General features: G+C 46.0%; 1 protein-coding gene across 1 annotated transcript; it reads right to left on the bottom strand.

The window, feature by feature from the left end:
- Positions 1-1,734: 1,734 nt before the first annotated feature.
- Positions 1,735-15,832, bottom strand: MANBAL (mannosidase beta like). The gene is made up of 2 exons (XM_007934647.1): positions 15,683-15,832; positions 1,735-1,842 (listed from the first exon to the last, which is right to left on the bottom strand). Exons 1-2 carry the CDS (start codon positions 15,830-15,832, stop codon positions 1,735-1,737), a joined length of 258 nt encoding a protein of 85 aa, XP_007932838.1.
- Positions 15,833-21,153: the final 5,321 nt, after the last annotated feature.

Raw genomic sequence — 21,153 nt, 5'->3', positions numbered from 1 at the left:
TCGAGTCCAACTCATCGCAACCCCTGAGTGTCAGAACAGAACTGTGCTCCATAGATTTTCAGTGGTTGATTTATCAGCAGTAAATCACCAGATCTTTCTTCCAAGGCACCTCTGGGTTGATTCAAATGTCCAACCGTTCGATTAGCAATTGAGCATGTAAATTGTGTACACTACCCAGGGACTCCAAAGATACTGTTGTTGTTGTTGTTATGTGCCATTGAGTCGAACCCGACTCATAGCGACCCCTCCTTGGGTTTCCGAGGCAGGATCACTACGGAAGTAGATTGCCCCATCTTCCTTCTGACCAAAGATACTAGACACTGGCTAAATACCAAGGAAAAGGACCAGGCATTCTCAAGTAGTCTGGACTTCTGTATCCCATCCATAAAACAGAGACAATCCTCATCAGTTCTGACAACTGAGAAAGTATTTGGCAAACTGTAAACAAGTTGGCCAAATCTGAGTTATTGTAGGTTGGGGCTTTTTCCCAGCAGCTGATTTGGGGCATGTGACTGGCTCGGGGTGACCCACCCCAGGCCACGTGAGGCCTTCCACTGTATTGCTCTTGGTTCTCCTCAAGTCACTTGGAGGATGAGCAGTGTTTTCCTGAAGCAACAAAAACTTGTGTAATGAGTGGGGCCTGAACCCACTGGAAACTCTAACACATGCATGGATGTTCACAAATGTTTCCAGTGACTAAGGGCCACACGAAGCAATTGGTTTGACCTTCCTGAAAACTTGTCCCAGAGCAACTCACTCTGACAGAAGCTCCCTCTGCTATGGCCATCCTTGTACCCACAGCCCCACCTCCAGAGCAGGGACCTGGCTTCCCCTCTCCTTCACCAGCAGACAACAGGCAGGCAGGGTCAGCATGCAGTGCAGTTTATTGATACCTACTTCCCCAAATAACTTTTTCTCACTGGTCAAAAGATACAAGAACTAAAGGGAGGGGGATTATTGTACAGGTGGGAGCCAAAAGGCACAACTTAAAATGTGCTGTGACATGTTGAAAGGAGGTTGGTCTGAGATTGACAAGCCACCCTCCACCACCACCACTCCATTTCAAAGGCTTAGAAAGTCTCTGTCCAAGAAGCAAGCATTCATCCAGCAAAGCTCTTCCACCTGGTGGAGAAGCAGGAGTTGCCCTGGCCTAGGTCTTCTGCTGGCTTTCATGCTAGGCACCTTTCAGACCTGCTGCTGCAGGGAGCAGGATCACTGGCACTGCGATGGCCACACTTGACCTAGGCACACAGGTGAGGCCTGGCTGTGTCTGCACCGCAGAGACAAAGCTGGTGAGTCGCAGGAGGGCTGTGGAGCACAAATAATGGTGGCGCCTGCCAGCGGTAGATAGTGACTCCTGAAATATATATAAATCCATGTGTAAAGTCAGGTGCCTGAATAAAGTGTGGTGACTAAAGGGTGGACACAATGATTCATAAGAAAATCTAACTCTCTGAGCTGATCTGACTTCTGAACAAACCTAATTGTCTTTGCCTACAGTTTTATAGTCCCCTTTACTACAAACTGTCACAGAAGCAGAAGGAAGAGGAAGTGGTGGTCTGCCCAGCTGGGACCTGGGGCCCATCTTGACCATCCAGCTCTCTGTGGTCACAGGGCGTCCCAGGCCCCTCAGATCCTGAGTCTGGGCCGGAGAGTGGGAACCGGATATTGACTCCCAGGAGGGCTGCTCCCCCAGGCCCTCGCCTTCCCGCCCAGCTTCACAGGCCTCCTCTTCTACCGCTTCTTCTTGGTCTCCTTCTTGGGCCTCTTGCTTGCAGAAGGAGCAGTGGCCTTGGGCTTCCTTGTCACCTCAGCACTCCTGGGCTCAGATGGCTCTCCCTCCTGCACAGTGATAAAAGGAAAAGTCTGCTTAGATGAATCAAGCCCGACACCAGCAAAATGAGATCATGTCTGAAGGGACTTTGCAAACTGAAGCAAGCCACAGAAGCACAAGGGATGGAAACCATTATTATCAGGACCCAGGATCCACATGTATGTGGGACGGCCTTCAGGGAGCAAGGCAGATCTCAGCAAAGAATAAAGGAGGCCATATAGGGAGGAGGAAAATCCTCTCAGGCCTGAGTGGAATCTAGGCTCCTCCATTTACCAGCAGAGTAACCTTGTGGGCAACTTGTTTCTCCTTTCTGTGTCTCAGTTTACTAACCTGTGAACAGGAAAGAGCCACACACACCTGGAAGGGCTGATGTGAGAAGGCACAAACCCATGGAAAGCACCCAGTAAATGGCAGTTTCCCCCTGTGGCTGGCCAGGCACCCTGTGCCAGGGAGCTGGCACAATTTGGTTAAGGAGCTGCTGTTGGATGGCTCCACTGTGGCCCACTTCCTTACAGCTCTGCCATTCTCCTCCTCCCAGTCAGCCCACAGAACGCTAGGGCTGGGAGGGACCAAGAGAGAGAGCAACTACCTGGCAGGTGGGCAGTCACTGCACTGTGTTCTGGGGACCTGGTGGAGGTACCCCTGGGGGAGGAGGCAGAGGGCAGACTCAGCAGGACACCAGACTCTCCCTTCAACAGCAGCAGCTCGGTTTTGACATTGAGATTCGCTCCTTGTAAGAGTTGGTTTAAACAATGTTTCTTCTGCTAACAGCAGTTGAAAACCACGGATCCAGCCCTGGCCCTTATTCTGCAAATAAAGAAAGTGGACTCCAGAGAAGAAACATGGCCTGTCACAGGCCACTCAGGTTCATGCAGGGAAGAGTCTGGAACAGACTCACTTTGTTCCTATCCAGCGCTCCTTCCTCCTCTGGTAATAATTCAGTGAGCTGCCACCAGGAAGGGCATGAGAAGGCTGATGTGGCCCCAGAACACGCGTCTGGCTCATAGGCAGGCTTTATTTGGGCTGCGGTGTTTGTTTTTAAAAGGTGAGCCAATTGGGAGTGTTCCTTTTAGATTTACTGCTTCTCTTGAAGACTTTAAATATCCAATGACACTAGCTCCTCATTCCTTCGTGGCAGCAAGTGGCTGAGCAGGGGCTGTCCCTCAATAAAGTCAGGTGCCTACCTTCACCCCATGGCCTCCACCACCCCACTGTCACCTTGAGTAGGGAAATGTTTCCCAGTACCTGTGTCTTTGGGAGCCCTGGTGGCACAACAGTTAAGCACACAACTGCTAACTGAAAGGTTAGTGGTTTGAATCCACCTAGTGGCCCTGTCGGAGGAAGACCTAGAGATTTGCTTCTGTCAACATTATAGTCAGGCAAACCCTGTGGGGGAGTTCTACTCTGTACATGGGGTTGCTATGAGTCAGACTCAACTCAGGAGCATTCACTAACACCTGTGTATGAAAACTGGGAAAACAAAATGCAGACTAAGAATATTGGGAGGGAGCACACTACTTCTAGAAGAGAAAACCATTTCTTCATGTGTCATTTGCCAACCCCAGCTTCCAGCATGATCTACTTCCTAAACTTCCCTGAGGTTTGGTTTTGTTTGTTTAATAGGCCAACCATTCCCCGGACATTGTCAGCACAGGGGAGGATCCCCTCTGCCAAATGCACACACTAATTTCTCCATTGGGAAGGCTAATGTTGAAGGCATACCCAAAAAGACACAACGCGTGTAACAATCTTGGGAGCTTGAAACCAGACCTGCCATAGTACCTCCGCAGACGGCAGTCTGTCTGTGAGCACCCTTGGGCACACAGGCCTTAACAAGACCCAGTGACTTCTGCACATGGAACTTGCTAGAACCTGCCTAGATCTCTAGGGAATGAAGCCCACCTTCTGAGCTCAAAGCAGGGTGGTTCCTGTGGTTTAAATGGTGCCAATTCAGAATCCAGAGATGGTGACACCCAGCTTCCGTCCCAGTGCTTTCCTTACTCCACAAGTCATTTCTCAGACACCTCATCGTTCCCAGAACTCTAGAACAGACCTCTCCCATGAGCTCCAGCCACACAGATCCAGGTGTCGTCAGGTAACGGGCTGGCGGCCTCACAGTCCCTTCTCCTACAAGCCAGTCCTTTCTCCTAACCCCTTCTCCCCCAACAGGCACAGCAATCAGAGTATTAGTGACCCCACACTTCTTTCCTCCCCTTCATCCTATCAGTCACCAAGTCCTGATGACTTGACTTCCTCTTAAAAGAGTCCTGATAGCACAATGGTTAACCACTCAGCTGCTAATCAGAAGGTGGACAGTACAAACCCACCAGTCTCTCTGCAGAACAAAAGACCTGAGGATTTGCTCCCAGGGAAAAAGACCTAGATATCTGCTCTCGTAAAGATTACAGCCCAGGAAACATTATAGAAGTCCTACAGGGTCGCTATGAGTTGGATCAACTCAAAGGCACACAACAATAACCCCTTGAAAGAATGCTGGTGGCACTTAAGTGCTTAGCTGTAAACCAAAAGGTTGGCAGTTCAAATTTGGTGATCTGCTTCAGTAAAGATGACAGCCAAGAAAACCCTCAACAGCTCCTAACAGCAACTTCTTGACTCTCACTAGCATCAAGGTCCCCACCTCAGTTCTAGCCCCTGCTAACCCATCTCTCTTCTCTCTCCACCGCATCCCTTGTACAGCTGCCAAAGGAATTTTTCTAAAGTACAGATTCAACTGGACCACTGTACCCCTCACCTTAAACCCTCCAGAAGCTCTCCATCACCCATAGCCACACATGGAATGGCATCTGAGGAGGCCACCTCTCCAGCCTCATCTGGGCTCCTCCTACCCCCACAGTGGGTCAGGCCACGGCCTCGAAGCCTGTGCCAAGAGGAGCACCCTTCTTTCCCTGGCTACTCAGCAAACCCTTCCCATGGTTTGTTCAGCTCAAAAGCACACTCCTGCTCACTGTCCAGCCTTCTTCTCTGCTCCTCCACCTTCAGTATGGTGACCTCCTCCTCCAACATCCACCTCCACATACCCAGGAACCTTATATATAATGCTTCTGTCTTACCATAATTACATGTTTTCACATGAGCTCCGTGCACTCGTTGGCAAAGCTTCAATTATTGCTGGGTGAATGAATGAATGAGTGAAATGAAAAAACAGTCAAGTCTCCCAAAACCAAAGGAGCTTATTTATCATCACGAAAATACACCTCACTTTTTTCCTTGGGCACAGTGAATGTAAGCAGATTTTACACCCTAAAATATAGCTAGCTATAGATGTTAATGATGATGATGATGATGATGATGATAATGATAGCAATAATAACAATGCCTGCAACAGCTGCTAATATTATTTACAGTATGCCAGATCCTGCCATATTACATGTTCTGGACATACCATCATCTTATTGGAGCCTCACAAAGTGCCATAATCAGCCCCATTTTATGGACGAAGAAACAGACACTTAGAGAGGCTATGTGACTTGTGGATGAACTCAGCTGGTGTTTTTGTCCTCTAATACCACTCTAATAGAAAGATACCACAAGTGGATGGTTTGAACAAACATGGATTTACTCTCTTACAGTTTAGGAAGCTAGAAGTCTGAGTTCAAAGTGACAAACTGTAGGGGCTGGGTGAAGGCCCCTCAACCTTAGGCTTCAGCTCTGCCTCTTGCTCCTTGCCCACTGAAGCCGAAGGATTCTCTTAACTGAGGCAGCTGCTGATTGCAGAGGCTGACAAACCCAAGGTTGACAAGTAAAATGGCACAGTCCCAAAATTATCAAGCAGCATGGCAGGCCACTAGTTAGAGTCCAGAAACATCTCCAGGTCAGCAGACAACATGGCAGGCCACTGAGATGAAGACTTGGCCAAATGCAGGATCCAGATGTGCCAAAAAGCTAAGAGACCTTACTCAAAGCTGCTTCTTATATACTAGAAGCAGACTACATCCCTATGGTAGCTACTCAGCTCATCACGGGCAGTAACTACATCCAGATGCCCAGCCACTCAAAACCAGGCCCAGCCAAGTTGACACACAACCTTAAGTACCATACCTGGTGAGTGGCAAAGCCAGAATTTGAACCTAAACTTTCAACACATATATTCTATAGTCTCTCCCAGGTTTCCTGGGGACCTCAGGGCTAAGGAAGAACGTGTATCTGAGCCAACCGTAAAATCTACTCTCTCTCTGTCCAGCAGCCTCTGGAACCTGACTATAGAAAGACAAGAAGGGCTTGTTCCAGATTCTGTTGATGGCCATTCAGAGCCCCCATGTTTGTGACTGAAGTCCCCATGGAAGTCAGAGAAGTAGGCTAGTGCTCTAGTGCTTTATTTTTTATAGTTGAAATCAGCGCTCTGTGGGTGTGGATACATATTAGAGTCATCAAGTCATCTGAATGTATTCTCTGTCTCTCCACCCAGACCTCCTCCTTGTCCCCATCTCAATTTTTGGCATCGTCACTCATCCAGTTCCCCAAGCTAGAAACCACCGAGTCATTTCTGAGTTCTTGTCATTTTCTCATACTACCCATATTCAATCTTGCCCCCAGGCCCAGTCCATTCTCCTTTCCAGCGGGTGTTAGGCTCCACCCACCTCTTCCATAAGCACTCCACTGTGCTGATCGGACCCCCTGGTCTCCGACTTGCCCCCTCATGTGTCAGCCTTCCCCAGGTTTTCCTGCCCATCTCTCTTATTTCTCTCTTCTCATCATCCTCCACATTGCTTTCAGAGCCTATCTTCCTAAAACAATGACACAGTCCTGATCATGTCTGTTTTCTGCTTTAAAAATGTTGCTGGTTCTTTTGAATATAATGAATTCCAAGAGTCTCAGCGTGGCCTCCAGGGCCATTCCCACTTCAACCCAGGCCCCTCTCTGGGCACACCCTTCATGCAGCTTTCTCTGTCACTCTAGCTACAGACACTTTGCTCCCTTTCAACCTCTGTGTTGTAGGTGCTCAGCATTCATCACTTGCCATTTCTCACCCACACATGTAAGGTGATGTGTCAGGCCCCTTGGGCAAGGGAGAAGAGAACTCAGTGCACTGAGTGAGGACCATGTGGGTGCTTTACAAGCATCAGCTCACTAAGCCTCCCAATGACCCTGACCAGCGAGCCACTGTGAGCCACAGCTTATAGACAAGAAACCTGAGGCTCGTGAGTGAGGTTCAATGACTGGCCTGGTGTGGCACAGCTGGCTTTTCCCTGAGCTATAGGGAAGCAAAGGTGGCTGTTACCCATGAGATTCAGATCCTGGGGTCCTAGTCACACTGGCAAGAAGGACAAAATGAATGGCTGACTTCGTACTTCCCCTCAGGCATACACTGAGAGTCCACACCAGGCAAAGGGCAGTCTGTGAATGCCACAGCCCACCTTTAAATCTGGGGACACCTCGCCTCCTCTGATGCTGCAATCATACCGTCGAAAATGAAAGAAAGCCTCTGCCAGGTAGTTATTGGATCTGCAGAGGCGTCCCCTGTGGGCACAGGCCCCATCAATAATGAAGAGGCTCTACAGCCGCTTACGAGGCCAGAAAATTGCTGCTATTCATCAGACTCAAATAATCGAATCTGTGCCACAATGCATCAAATGCCTTCCAACAGGGAAGGCACACTGAGTTTTATGATTTCTACTGTACAATTCAATGTGGATTTAGTTCTGTAAATCTGGGCAAAATGCCATTCTACACTGAAATCATTCACCCCTCTAAACTGATGAAGAGGAAAAGGAAAGGAAAGCCCTATGCTATGCTCAGGTACCCTCACACCTCTCATCTCACTTGATCTCCAAACACTCCGGGGCTCGCATGAAAGTCCTCCTTTTTATAGCACAGGAACCTGAGGGTCAAGCAGGTTAAAGCTGGGCCAGCACTCATACCAAGCCTGCCTAGTGCTGCAGCTCTTGCTCATTCCATGGTTTCACTCTTGCCCATGGCCCTGGCAGGGTTGGGGCGGAGAAGACCTTGCAGAGATGAAAGCAGCACTGGCCTTGACAGGAGGGTGGGAGTAGCTGAAACATAGAGAGGGAGAGGCCTGTCCACGTGGGCTCACCAAGGCAAACGGAGACACAGAGGCCAGGATGCACTTGGCAGGCAAGAACTGTGATTAGAGAGAACAGCCTTGGGGAGCTCGTTCCAGAGATTATACAGCACGACTCTGCTGGCCCTTCCCACCAACTGCTCTGTGGCTCCTTGAGAGTCCAACCGTCTCTCCCATGAGCCAGTGCACACCTCGAGACCAGAGACTGGTGGGAGCATGTTTTTACCCTCATCCCGACTACCACACAGCAATCTCTCAGGAAAGGCTTGCTACCTAAAAAACATCCATCCACCCAATTCAAGTGAAAACTCTTCCCAAGTTTAAAAACATACCAAGCAGAATAGCAGTATTGGTTCTGTGAATCCATCTCCTCTGGTGTTCAGAATGGGTATACATCTGCCATAGATACTTACGGCAGCCTTCAGCAGCAACCAAGGGCCTAGGTTACAGTCAAGATCCTTATGTAAAATTTTCCACCAGGACCCTGACTTTCTAGACTGCTGCCTCACAGGAAGTCTTTATCCTGTCCAGGGCTCCAATCATTGCAGGGCTTTCTGGTTGAAAGTGATGTCTGTAGGCATCACAATGAAAGCCAAGACTCTTGCCATCAATCCTAGTGAGTACTCCTCCACTAGATCAAAGGCTGGGAATCTGTTGTCTGTCTGCCTGGGACATCCCCACCACCACCACCACCCATTAGGGCCCTGTCCTTTCTCTATCCCATTTAGTTCTGGGGAACTTCTCAGTCACTGTGGCCACAGAGTGGGCAGTTAGCTGTGGTCTGGCCGGAAATGGCACCCATCCCCCCTTCCCACCTATAGGCAAAGGTGCAAGTATGTAGCCAAGCAGAGGCCTTCCATCAGAGTTGAAAAGTTAATATAGGCAGAGAAATGGTTTCTCTCTCTCTCTCTCTCTCTCTCTCTCATAGGTCATGAGCAATAAGGATGCAGACTGGGGATGGTGGAGTCATCTTTCCTGACGTGTGGCAAAAGCCTAGGAATGAAGTTAACACTCCCAAAAGCCAAGAGATGGGGAGAAGCAGAGCTCTGATGACCCCCTGAATCCCTAGATCCAGCTGTGCCTTGACATTCCCAGTTCTAAGACACAATAAAATATCTTTGGAAAGCTATGTTTCTGAGCTTTCATCAGAAAAAGTCCTCTATTACTACAGGAGGAGACTACAGCAATTAACGAAGACAACAGCATGGAAATTAAGGTACCTGCCTTCTAGGAGCTGGCATCTGGCTGGGGAGATGAGACATAAACATATAAAAAGATCAGAACAGTCAGCATTGAAACTACTAGGAATGTTTATGATTAATTGCCAGATGAACTATTACTGACGATCTGCTACATGAGTCTCTGAACTAAAAGTCAACACCCACTTGCTTGGGGTTGACTGGGAGCATTCTGTGTAGAAACTGATCCAAAGGAGGGCTCGGAAAGTAAGCACAGGCAGCTTTTGGGAAAGGAGGACAGACAACCTCCAACCTTGACCTCCTCATTACCTGCTCCTTCAACTCCTGGAATTTGGCTCCTTCCCCCTTAAACTACTGCACCCCATACTGAGAAAAGTTATGGACTACTTCCCCAGCCAATGTGCCTGAGCATAAAAACACCACAATTTTGTACACAACTTCTGGGAGTTCACAAACTTCTGAAGCCTACCCAGGGTGTCCCTAATTAGAACTTTGTTCTACTGAAATCAGCCTCTGGAGGAGAGCAGGCTGGACATGGTACAGTCACAGATAGCAGGCTTTTCTCAGTTGTTCTCACTGCCCAGTCTCTGTGGGGGACCAGGTTCACCAGGTTTCACATGTACCATCCCTGAAGCCCTCAGTGGTTGTCAGGGGGGTCCATGCTCCTGGTCCTCTTCCCACTGCTCTGTTCTGTCTCCTGAAAGAGCAAGTCTAATGGAGACCCACGCCAGCTCCTCTGGGACCTGACCTTCCCCTCTCCTTCCCACTGGCCACAGCTGTCCGAAGCTGGGTCAGCCACAGTTCCTCCAATGGGGATTTTGGAACTGGGACTGAGCAAGAAGTCAGCATCTCTCTGGGAAGCTAGAAGCTGTCAGTGGCCATGTCGCATCTCTCTGCAGAGACAGCAGGCAGAGGGGGCAGGGCCGTGGTGAGGGAAGTGAAAGGCAGAAAGAGCCATAGAGGAGAGGCCCAGGGGATGCAAATGGTTAAGTAATGGGCTCCCCAGTTCCTGCCCCTTTTCCAGAAGCCCAGCTGCATCCTTGCTCTTGGGTTCTGAAGGAGCACCTGCATCTTTTCAGGGTATCTCCATTGCACATAAACTACTTCAAGCCTTCCCTGAATTTTAATTTCCTGTGAAATCTCAGCAACTCATTCTTTCAAGTAATACTGCTATGTGGACAACTCCCAGGCCTCTCTCTAAACCCAACTTCTTGCTGGTTCTTCCTTTTTCATTCGGATGTCTCACTATTATCTCAAACTTAGCACATCTAGGAATAAACACCCCCTATCCTGCTAACCAGACGGCTGGCGGTTCAAACCCACCAGCCACTCCTCGGAAGGAAGGTTGGGCAATCCTACTTCCGTAGTGATACTGCCTTGGAAAACCAAGGAGGGGTCGCTATGAGTCGGGGCCGACTCGACGGCAAAACAACAACACAACAACAACATCCTCCCAAAGGGAGCTCTGGTAGCATAGTGGCTAAGGCACTTGACTGCTAACCAGACGGCTGGCGGTTCAAACCCACCAGCCACTCCTCAGAAGGAAGATGGGGCAATCTACTTCCATAGTGATTCTGCCTCGGAAACCCAAGGAGGGGTCGTTATGAGTCGGGCCTGACTCGACAGCACATAACAACAACAACAAATCCTCCCAAAATTAGTTTCTGCTTCAGGGAAATGAGACTAAGGATTAGACCAGTGGCTGCATATTGGAATCACCTGGGCACTTCAAACACTACTGATCAGAGGCTTCACTTCAGAACAACTGAATCAGAATCTCAAGGATGCAGCCCAGGCCTTTGAAAGCTCCAGGTGGTTCTAATGTGCAGCCAAGTAGAGAATCATGGACCAGCCCAAGGATGCAATAGGTCCTACCACTCTCTAGTCCCTTGCTCATGGCAGATATCACTGATCAATCACTTTCTTCTAGAGTCTAGAAGCAGTTCCAGCATCCCTTCCACCATGGCCACCATAATTAGACCTGGCCTGAGAGACAGAACATATCTGCTGATCCAGACTAGAATGAAATAGCGTGAGAATCTACTATCTTGTATTTTTTAATCCAGCCTCCAAAAAAATGCTTGGATTAAGTGTGGCTCAGGCTTCAATCAGGTGCAAGTGTCTGTTTTCTTGGGTCTTAGTTTAATGAGGTGTCAATGAGAAACATTCTTATTTGGATTAAGATTCTAGAGACTCTGGTTTTGAATCTATGAACTGGTTCTTGCTCTTACTATGAAAAAGGAAGGGTGTAGAGTGAGAAGCATTTGGGTTTATTTTTTCTTCCCTGATTACCCCCAAAAGAGCTTTCAAACAATCTGCTAAGTAGTGAAGTACTGAAATCATAAATTAGTTGCAAAAAATCGGCTTACTGGAACAACAGGAAAGGCATTCTTTTGCTTCTCAAAGGCTTTCCCATCATCTGGAGCCAAAAATATTATCTTCTGACCCAAAAAGCCACTAATAAACCTTATTCCTATAGGCCAGGCAAGAGGGATGATGTTGCCCTAAACAAAATGGCAAAGAGAACACATTTGTTCTCCAGGCCCTCTCAGACTCTACTTCTGCCCTCTCCCACCTCCTGTCCCCTCCACTTCCAGCTGCCTCTCAACTTCCCAGGCTGATGGGGCCCCCACAAATTGCCCTACCCCAGAGGCCCCCTTCCTCCCTAAGAGCTCCCTTTCGCCAAGTTACCCCTCTATTTTCCCCACTCCTCATCCAAATTCCAAGTCCCAGCTAGCTGTGAGGCATAACCTCTAAGGCCCAGAGTCTAACACACTTTCTTTGGAATCTTCTTGTGCATGCATAGAATAGTGTTTCCTGTCCACGTATTTAGGAGTCTGGGAGTGAGAGAAGGCTGCCTTATGGAGACACACAAAAGAAAGCTGGCAGGAGAATCCCTATGTAACTGGGGGCCATTTCCTGGCCGGAAGCACCAATAAAAAACTGAATTAATGGTACCACATATTTTTGCTACTGATCCATTGAAAACCTAAAAATAAAAGGCTAAAACAGTAAGCTTCAGTTGTGAGGGGCATTCACTTATATAAGCCTTATTCCCCTAAACTGCAAGATAAATGAAAATGAGATGTTATATTCTATATTTATATTTTAAAACATGAGCTTGTTGCTCCAAACTAACCTCTAAATGTCAGAATGTGTGTGTGTGTGTGGCATATTTGTGAGCCCCTTGTCAACTCCATGCCTCACCAGACCTCAACCCACCTGTGCCACTAAAAACCTCACAAAAATGAGCAAAGGGCACCCCTTGCCTAAAAGCTTTGTGATCTGACCCAATCCTGGGCAGCTCACCTCAAAGGGTTAAGAATACAACGGAAGGAGAGCTGCTTCCCAGCTCTCCAAAGGCCACACATCTCTGCCTATGAAACAAGAACATTCATCACCTCCCTCCCTCAGGACTCTTAGCAAGCTTCATCAGTGGCCAATGACAATAAAAAATGTTTGTTATTTATAATACCCAATAGCATGCTATGTCTGTGAGGACAGAGCCCAAGAGCACAGGGATTACATTTTTAAAGTGTGATACAATTGTGGGTGGAAAACCTCCAATCGTGACCTCCTTCTCAAAATACTAGAATAAGAAATGGAGAGGAACAGAACAACCTAGAGGCACAAGCCTTTCCCCTCCCTTGCTGGTAGCTCCTTCTCTCTTACCTGCACCATTTTTAAATGCAGGAGCTCCACAAGCCTCCATCCTAGGCCCACTTCTCATCTTCCTCTATATTTTCCTCTTAGGTGACCTCATCCCCACCCATGGCTTCAATCACATCTTATCAACTCCCAAATGTTGGTCAACACTCAGCTCAGACATGGAAGTCCAGCTGCCTATTTGACAGAACCACCTGGACATCTCAAAGGCTCCTATTTAAAGCTGAGCCCACTCAAGACCAGAAAAACTAGATGGTGCCCAGCTACCAATGCCAACCACTCAGGAAAGGATCAAATCTGGAGATCCTGGATAGAGTGGGAGGAAAAACATGAAACAAAATCCAAAAACTCACTAATGAGCAGAATTACTGGTCAGATGGAGCCTGGTAAGACCCCCAATACTAATGGTCCTGGGATACATTCTGGGCCTGGAATAAAACTCACTCCAAGGGGCTGGCTCTCAGCCCAATAGTTAACAAGATGTACAAACAGATCACTCAACCCAGGGTGAGGCACCCACATACTCTATGGAAATGCATCCCTTGGAGCAATCGACCGCTGGGCAACAGTTGCAGGGAGGAAATGCAGGACAAACAGGAGTGCCTAACTATAGGGGGGGTGGACACTGGGCAAGGAGGGGAGGAGACTGGGTTGGGGTGGGGATGGTAAATGTGGAGTGAAACTGAATGTATATGTAATGTTGAATGTAAAACAAACTCTGTAAACTTGCACCTAAAGCACAGTAATAATAATAATAATTAATAAAGTGCTGAAAGAAAATAAAGTTGAGCCCAGCGTATTCCTTGCTCCTTCTTCATCCCTACTTTCCAAACCTGCTTTTTTTAATTTTTTTACCAGGGTTCCCTAGCTCATAAGTAAATACCCTATCATCCTCCCAGCTGCATAAGCAGAGTCTCCAGGACATAATGATCTCCAGAAGATATAGTTTATTGTTGAGTGAAAAAAGATGTGAAACTAATAGTTTGCTATTAATAGCAGGCTATCTTTTTGTACCAAAGGGGGGAAATGAATAGATAAATAGACACACACACCCCACACACATATACATGTACTTGTTTGTATTTTCAAAAAGAAACAAAGAGTCGATAAATCAAAATAATGAAAATGTGATCATCTATGGGGGAGGGAAGGAATATAGTGGAGGATACTGAATTAAAGGAAATTTCTGTGAATGTACCTTGCTACATAGCTTTGACTTTGAGAAATGTTATATATAAATATTTTATATAATTAAAAACAAATTAAGTCAAAAAGAAAAAAGAATTCCTAGAAATTAAAAACAAATTGAAGCAAATGAACCTAATGGCATGTCAGAGAAAAGAATTACTAAACATAGTATTTGGACTGCAAATCCCACCTAGGACGTATTCAGAGGCTGAAAAAGAACCACAAAGAAATCTTAAATTTCATTCTGAGTCTTTGTTAATAGTAAAAAACAATTGTTATTAAACGATTAGAAGTATATTGTAAGTGAACAGAAAAGAGTCAAGATTAAGAGACCACTATCTTTAGAAAGGAGCTCTGGTAGCATAGTGCCTAAGGCACTTGACTGCTAACCAGAAGGCTGGCGGTTCAAACCCACCAGCCACTCCTCGGAAGGAAGGTTGGGCAATCCTACTTCCGTAGTGATACTGCCTCGGAAACCCAAGGAGGGGTCGCTATGAGTCGGGGCCGACTCGATGGCATATAACAACAACAATAACATCTTTAGAAAAGCCTGCTTGCAAGATTGGCTCTTGGCTGGCATGTGGGAACCTGGATTTCAGGAGAGTTCCCACTGTTTCCAGAACTGATAGAGTGGCTCACTGTGCCTAAACTGTGCAAACAATATGGTTTATGGTGAACACCTGCCTTCCTTCTAGAAGTCTGGAATTTTGGTCCATGCTAGGCAGAGGGTGCTGACATAGCCAGCCCCCAATAAAAATCCTGGGTACTGAGTCTCTAATAAGCTCCCCTGGTAGACAACATTTTCACATGTGTTGTCACAAGTTGTTACTAGAGTTGACATAAAATAGGAAATACACAGCACCAGCTAGGATTTAATCTCATCAAATAACCTGATCTGAATTGAGTCAAGCCTCTAGATCTAACTTCCAGTTAATGGGAAATATGGGAGACAGAGCAACATGTTAAATGACACCGCAAGGGAGCAATGGGCCAAATCCTAGATATCAATGATCTGCTTTCTCCAACAAATCAATGTCATGAGAAAAACAGGGTGGGAGGGGAGGGTATGTAGTTAGATAACAAAAGAGATTTAAGAATCAAAAGAACAACAACAAAAAATCGATCTGATCATGCTACTCTCTCATTTAAAACCCTCCTGGGTTGTGCCTTTCATCATGTCCCCTCACTCTCTCTGTGTTCCACCAATCACCTTCATTCAGTTCCTTGGAACTAGCCTGCTTCTCTATTCTTTGGGTCCCTTGCACATGCAGTTCCCTCTCCCTGGAATGCTGTTCTTGCCCTACCTCCACTTCACCTGGCACAGGTCTTCTCATCCTTTGGCTCAGCTTAAACACTGCCCCCTTGGGAGGGCAGCCCAGACTCTGCCCCAGGATAAGGTCAAGTCCTCCCCTTTATTACACATCCTCATAGCACACTGCTCCTCTCATGGGAGCAAATGTGAGTAGTTGTTTCATATCTGCCTGCCCCAAAATAATAGAAGGTTCTTGAGGGCAGACACCACATCTTTCAACAGAATCTGACACCAAGTAGGCACTAAATAAAAATCTGTTTGACAGACGCACGAACAAAGGATCACCTACAGAGTTCAGTGTCACCAAGTGGAGCTGTGGGAGAACATGAAATCAACAAAACCCAGCACAGTCCCTGCTGATCTTGGCTGCTGCAGTATCTACTATCAGTACCTAGAACCCAGCCTGGCACCCAGGGAATTGAAGCTCATAGGGAAGGACTCACCACCTCATAGGACTTGGGAATGGGTACGATGATGGCCAGCACACAGATGAGCTGGAAGATGGCCCCCAGGAAGAGTCCATAGCGCAGCAGGTTCTCCAGGAATGTGGGCTCAGGCACCTCAGGAGGTGAGAAGTCCAGGTCGGATGCCATGGCCCAAGCCGTCTCTGCCTGAGGTCTCCTGACGCACCACTCTCCAGAAGCAACCTCTAAATGCAAAGGGTAGGTGTCATGTTTCTTTCCCCATGGACTTAGCACCCTTGTCAAAAATCAGTTGACTATAGATATGTGTGTTTATTTCTGGATTCTCAATTCTATTCCATTGGTCTGTGTGTCTATTGTTATACAAGTACCAGACTATTTTGATTACTGTAGCTGTATAATGTGTTTTAAAATCAGGAGTTAATTGTCATGTTTCTGCAACTGAATTTCAAATACTTCAGTATCTACAAACAAATACACATTAAGCAAGAATACATAAAGCAATCATGGTAAAACATTAACAAACTATTAAATCTAAGTGGAGGATAAATGGATGGTCATTATCCCATTCTTTGAACATCTTTTTTTTTAAATTTTTCAAATATAAAATTAGGGTAAATAAATAAATGCAAAGAGAAATACTTCAATAAAAAGTATAAATCAGTGGATCCGTGGGTAGACATGCTAAATGATCAGGTATGCCTAGTTGAAAAGGAATATACCCATGACCATATATAAGTTTTAAAAATCAAACCCAATGCCACCAAGTTGATTGACTCATAGCGACCCCCATTGTTTTCCAAGGCAGTTTATCTTTACGGAAGTAGATTGCCTCATCTTCCTTCCATGGAGTGGCTGATAGGTTTGAACCACCAACCTTGATTAGCAGTCAAATACCTCAGGCACTGCACCACCAGAACTCCTCTTATATATAAGTTTAGCAGGTGATATTTCTACATACATATTTGTATGCAAGACTGGGCAGTGTTTTGTTCTGTTGTACACAGGATCACTATGAGTCAGAACGGACTCATTGGCACCTAACAACATTTGTATGTGCTATAAGAATGTCCATATATACGTGACATACTACACAAAAACATTGTTCTACATCCTACTTTGATGAGTAGCAACTGAGGTCTTAACAGCTTGCAAGTGGCCATCTAAGATGCAACAATTGGTCTCTCATCATCCAGAGCAATGAAGAATGAAGAAAACCAAAGACTCATGGAAACAATTAGTCCAAGGGACTAGTGGACTGTGTGAACCTCAGTCTACATGACCCTGAGACCAGAAGAACTACATGATAACTAGCTACTGCTGTCAACCACTTGGAAAGGGGTCAGTGTAGGAGATCCTGAAGAGTGGGAGAAAAATGTGGAACAAAATTCAAAATCATAAAAAAAGGCCAGGCTTACTGGTCTGATAGAGACTGGTGAAACCCTGAGACAATGGCCCCTGGTCATCTTTTGGGCCTGGAATTGAACTCACTCCTGTGGTTTCCAACCAAGCAACAGACAGGCCTACAAGGTGAACAATTATAGCAGGTAGATACAGTCCTTAGAGCAATCAATCACGGGAGGTAGAAGGACAGTATTTGCACAGGGAGATAGCTGAGAGGACAGGAATGCATAGGAAAGAAGAGCACAGGGAAATGGTAGCCATAGGCAGGAAGTGGAAAGAGGGCCGTAACGCTGTGGGGATTGCAATCAATGTCATGAAACAAAGTATGTATGAACTGCTGTATGGAAAATGAATCTGCTCTGTAAACTTTCATGCAAATCACAATAAAAAATTTTAAAAATGACAAATCAGCATACATTTACTGAAGGCTTACCATGCTTCAGGTATTGTTTCTCCATTCATTTATTAATCCAATCATTCACTCAACAAATATTTATTGAACACTGACACCTGAGGAAGCAAAACAGACCAATCCCTGCTCTCTTGAGCCTACATTTTTTTTTTTTTTAAATTTTTATTGTGTTTTGGGTGAAAGTTTACAGAACAAATTCATTTTCCATACAGCATTTTGTCTCATGACCTGGACTGCAATTCCCCTCAATGTAACAACTCTCTTCCCTGTGTCCTTCCCTCCCATGCACTCTCATCCCCACCCCCCCCAAGCTGTCTCCCTGTGCAAACACAAACACTGCCTTCTGTTCTCCCATGATTGGTCATTCCAAGTAGTGTATCTACCTGATGTAAATGTTCACCCCATATGCCTGTCTGTTGTATGGCTGGAAGCCACAGGAGTGAGTTCAATTCCAGACCTGAAAGGTAGCTAGGCACCACAGTCTCAGGTGTCTCACTAGGCTCTATCAGATCAGCTAACCTGGTCTTTTTTTTTTTTTTTTTAATAATTTTGAATTTGGTTCCACATTGTTCTCTTACTCTATCAGGATCTCTGGCACTGATCCCCCTCTGACTGGTTGACAGTGGTAGCAGGCACCATATTGTTCTTCAGATCTCATGGTCATATAGGCTGAGGACTGCATGGTCTACCAGTCCCTTGGATGGATTGCTTCCATGCATCTTTGGTTTTCTTCATTTTTCTTTGCTCTGGACGAAGAGAGACTCATCATTGTATCTGGCTGGCTGCTTGCAAGCTTTTAAGGTACAGTCGCTAGTCACCAAAGTAGTATGCAGAACAATGTGTAGTATGTTATGCCAATTGAGCTTGATGTCCTCTATGACCATGGTCCTGAACCCATAGGTCCAAATACTCACTCCCTCCAGGTAGCTGGCTGTGGTCAACAAGCCTCCACAACCTTGCCCCTTGTCAGCTCTACTATACACCTGGACATTCTTACAGCACATACAAATACTCATGTAGAAACAACGTCTGCTAACCGTATACATAGTCATGGGCACACCCCCCTGCCTAGACATACCTGATCGTTCAACCTATCCATCTACCCACCCATAAATCAATGCTTGCTATCACTGGCAACACATATATGCAAAAGGGTTCATCTCTGTTGTCTACCTCCCATGTACCTCTCTCTGTCTTCCTCTGCCTCAATGCCACCATGTTGATCACTCACATTTAGTACATTGCCCTTCCCTTCACCCAAATCAATACTTGTCTCTACCTGTTTAGCAGTGTTACCTCCTCTCCCCTCCCATCCCGGTAACCAACAAAGAAAGTTTCCTGCCATATATAAACCATTCCTTGACTTTTTACAATAACAGACTAACACAACATTCGTCCTTCTGTGATTGACTTATTTCACTCAACATAATGTCCTCCAAGTTTATCCACAATATGCGGTGGTTTGTAGATTCTACATTATTCTTTAGTGTTGCATAGTATTCCATTGTGTATATGTACCATAGTTTGCTTATCCATTCTTCTGTTGATGGGTACCTAGGTTGTTTCCATCTTTTTGCTATTGTAATAGTGCTATGATGAACATGAGTGTGCATTTATCTGTTCTTGTCATGGCTCTCACTTCTTTAGGATATATACCTAGTAATGGTATTGCTGGATCAAATGGTATTTCTAATTCCAACTTTTTAAGGAATCACCATACTGCTTTCAACAGTGGTTGGATCATTTGACAGTACCACCAGCAACGTATGAGAGTACCAATCTCTCCACATCCTCACTAGCATTTGTTATTTTCCGTCTTGTTGAACTTTGCTACTAGTTTTGGGGCAAGATTGATGTTTTGGTTTGCATTGATTGATGTTGCATCATTGATGTTTCGGTTTGCATCTCTCTAATGGCTAATGATCATGAACATGTGTTTGCTGGCTGCCTGAATATCTTCTTTGGTGAGGTGTCTATTCATGTCTTCTGCCCATATTTTAATTGGATTGTTTGTCTTTTTGTTGTTGAGGTGTTGAGTTTTCTATAAATTTTAGAGGTAAGTCCCTTGTCAGATATGTTGTTGCCGAGTATTTTTTCCCAATCTATAGGTTCTCTTTTGACTCTTTTAGAGAAGTCTTTTGAAGCACATAAAAATTTAATTTTTAGAAGGTCCCATTCAACTAGTTTATCTTTTGCTGTTTGTGCATTTTGGGTTATGCTTGACAGTCTATTTATGCCATAAACTGTTTGTTGTTGTTGTTGTTGTTGTTATGTGCTGTCGAGTCGGCCCCGACTCATAGCGACCCCTCCTTGGGTTTCCGAGGCAGTATCACTACGGACCCCTATTCTTCCTTTGAGAAACTTTATAGCTTAAGTTTCACATTTAACTAACTCCATCTGGAATTAATTTTTGTATATGGTGTGAGGTACGGATCTTGTTTCATTTTCCTGCAAATGGATATCCAGTTTTGCCAGCACCATCTGTTAAAGAGACAATCTCTTCCCCATTTAATGGATGGAGCCTACATTCTTGTAGGGGAGGCAGACAATGAACAAATCAAGAAGCCATATGCCACATGGTGATAACTGTTTTGAAAAAAATATAAAAAGGTCATTATTGAGAGGATGGTAAGAAGGGCCTCTCGAAGAACAGAAATGAAAATGAAGTGAGAGAGTAAGCCACTTGAATATCTAATGGAAGCATATTCCAGCAGAGAGATAAACAAACGTAAAGGTCCCAGGGCAAGGGAATGAGATGAGCATGGCCAGAAAGAAGGGACCAGGAGGGAGCATGGAAGGAGGTAAGATCAGAAAAGTAAAGAGACAGGACCAGACTTTGTGGGACCTGACAGTTCTGAGTTGAGTAAAATGTAAAACACCAAAGGGTTCTGAGTAGAGTGACATGATCTTACATTTCAAATGGATGGGGGTGGGGGAGCAAACAGGAGAAGGACATGGAGGATACTTGCCAGTTACCCAGGTAAGACATGCTAGTGGCATGGACCTGAGGGGTGGTGGTGGCCTTGTAGAAAATCCAGCTTTACCCCACCTCTCCTTTCACCAAGGCCCCCCACTCTTAATACCCTGGTAGACCTGAAAAAACTGCCATGGGACCCCAGAGTAATGGTCCTCTGCTCGAACTGCACGCTCTGCCATGACCACCCATTCCCACTGTCTGCTTTGAGGCCCTCACTCTACCTCCCAGGCTAAGCTCAAGAGGTACCTCCCAGAGGGAATACTGTGGGGGAAAAAAAAAAATGCATTGACTCATATCACTTTAGTTTTGTGTATTTCACTGTACATAAATTATATTTCAATAAAATATATTAAAAAAAAGAGGCACCTCCCCAGCAGTCTTTCATCTGCCTTCCTCCTCCCTGCAAAAACGGCAAGGAGGCCACATGTTATGACCTCCTCTAATCCCACAAGAGGAAGGCAGAATCACCATCAATAGCTCAAGGCCTATTCCTACAAGGCCAGCCATGCTGCCTCCCTCTGGCCCTTTCACCAACCGTTCCTCCCAAAGCACCCACCACCTCTCTCCTGGGTTCGATAATTCGCTGCAGTGGCCACACAGAACTCACAGATTACGGGGTTTATTAGGGAAGCACCAGGCTACAACTCAAGTTCAGGAAGAACGTTCAGTCTCTCTGCCAGCCCACCGTCCCTCAGCCAA

The sequence above is a fragment of the Orycteropus afer genome, unplaced genomic scaffold (assembly GCF_000298275.1).
Source record: "Orycteropus afer afer isolate SDZICR_OR568_19922 unplaced genomic scaffold, OryAfe1.0 scaffold00020, whole genome shotgun sequence".
Classification (NCBI taxonomy): domain Eukaryota; kingdom Metazoa; phylum Chordata; class Mammalia; order Tubulidentata; family Orycteropodidae; genus Orycteropus; species Orycteropus afer.
This window is presented reverse-complemented; position numbering and strand designations above follow the sequence as displayed.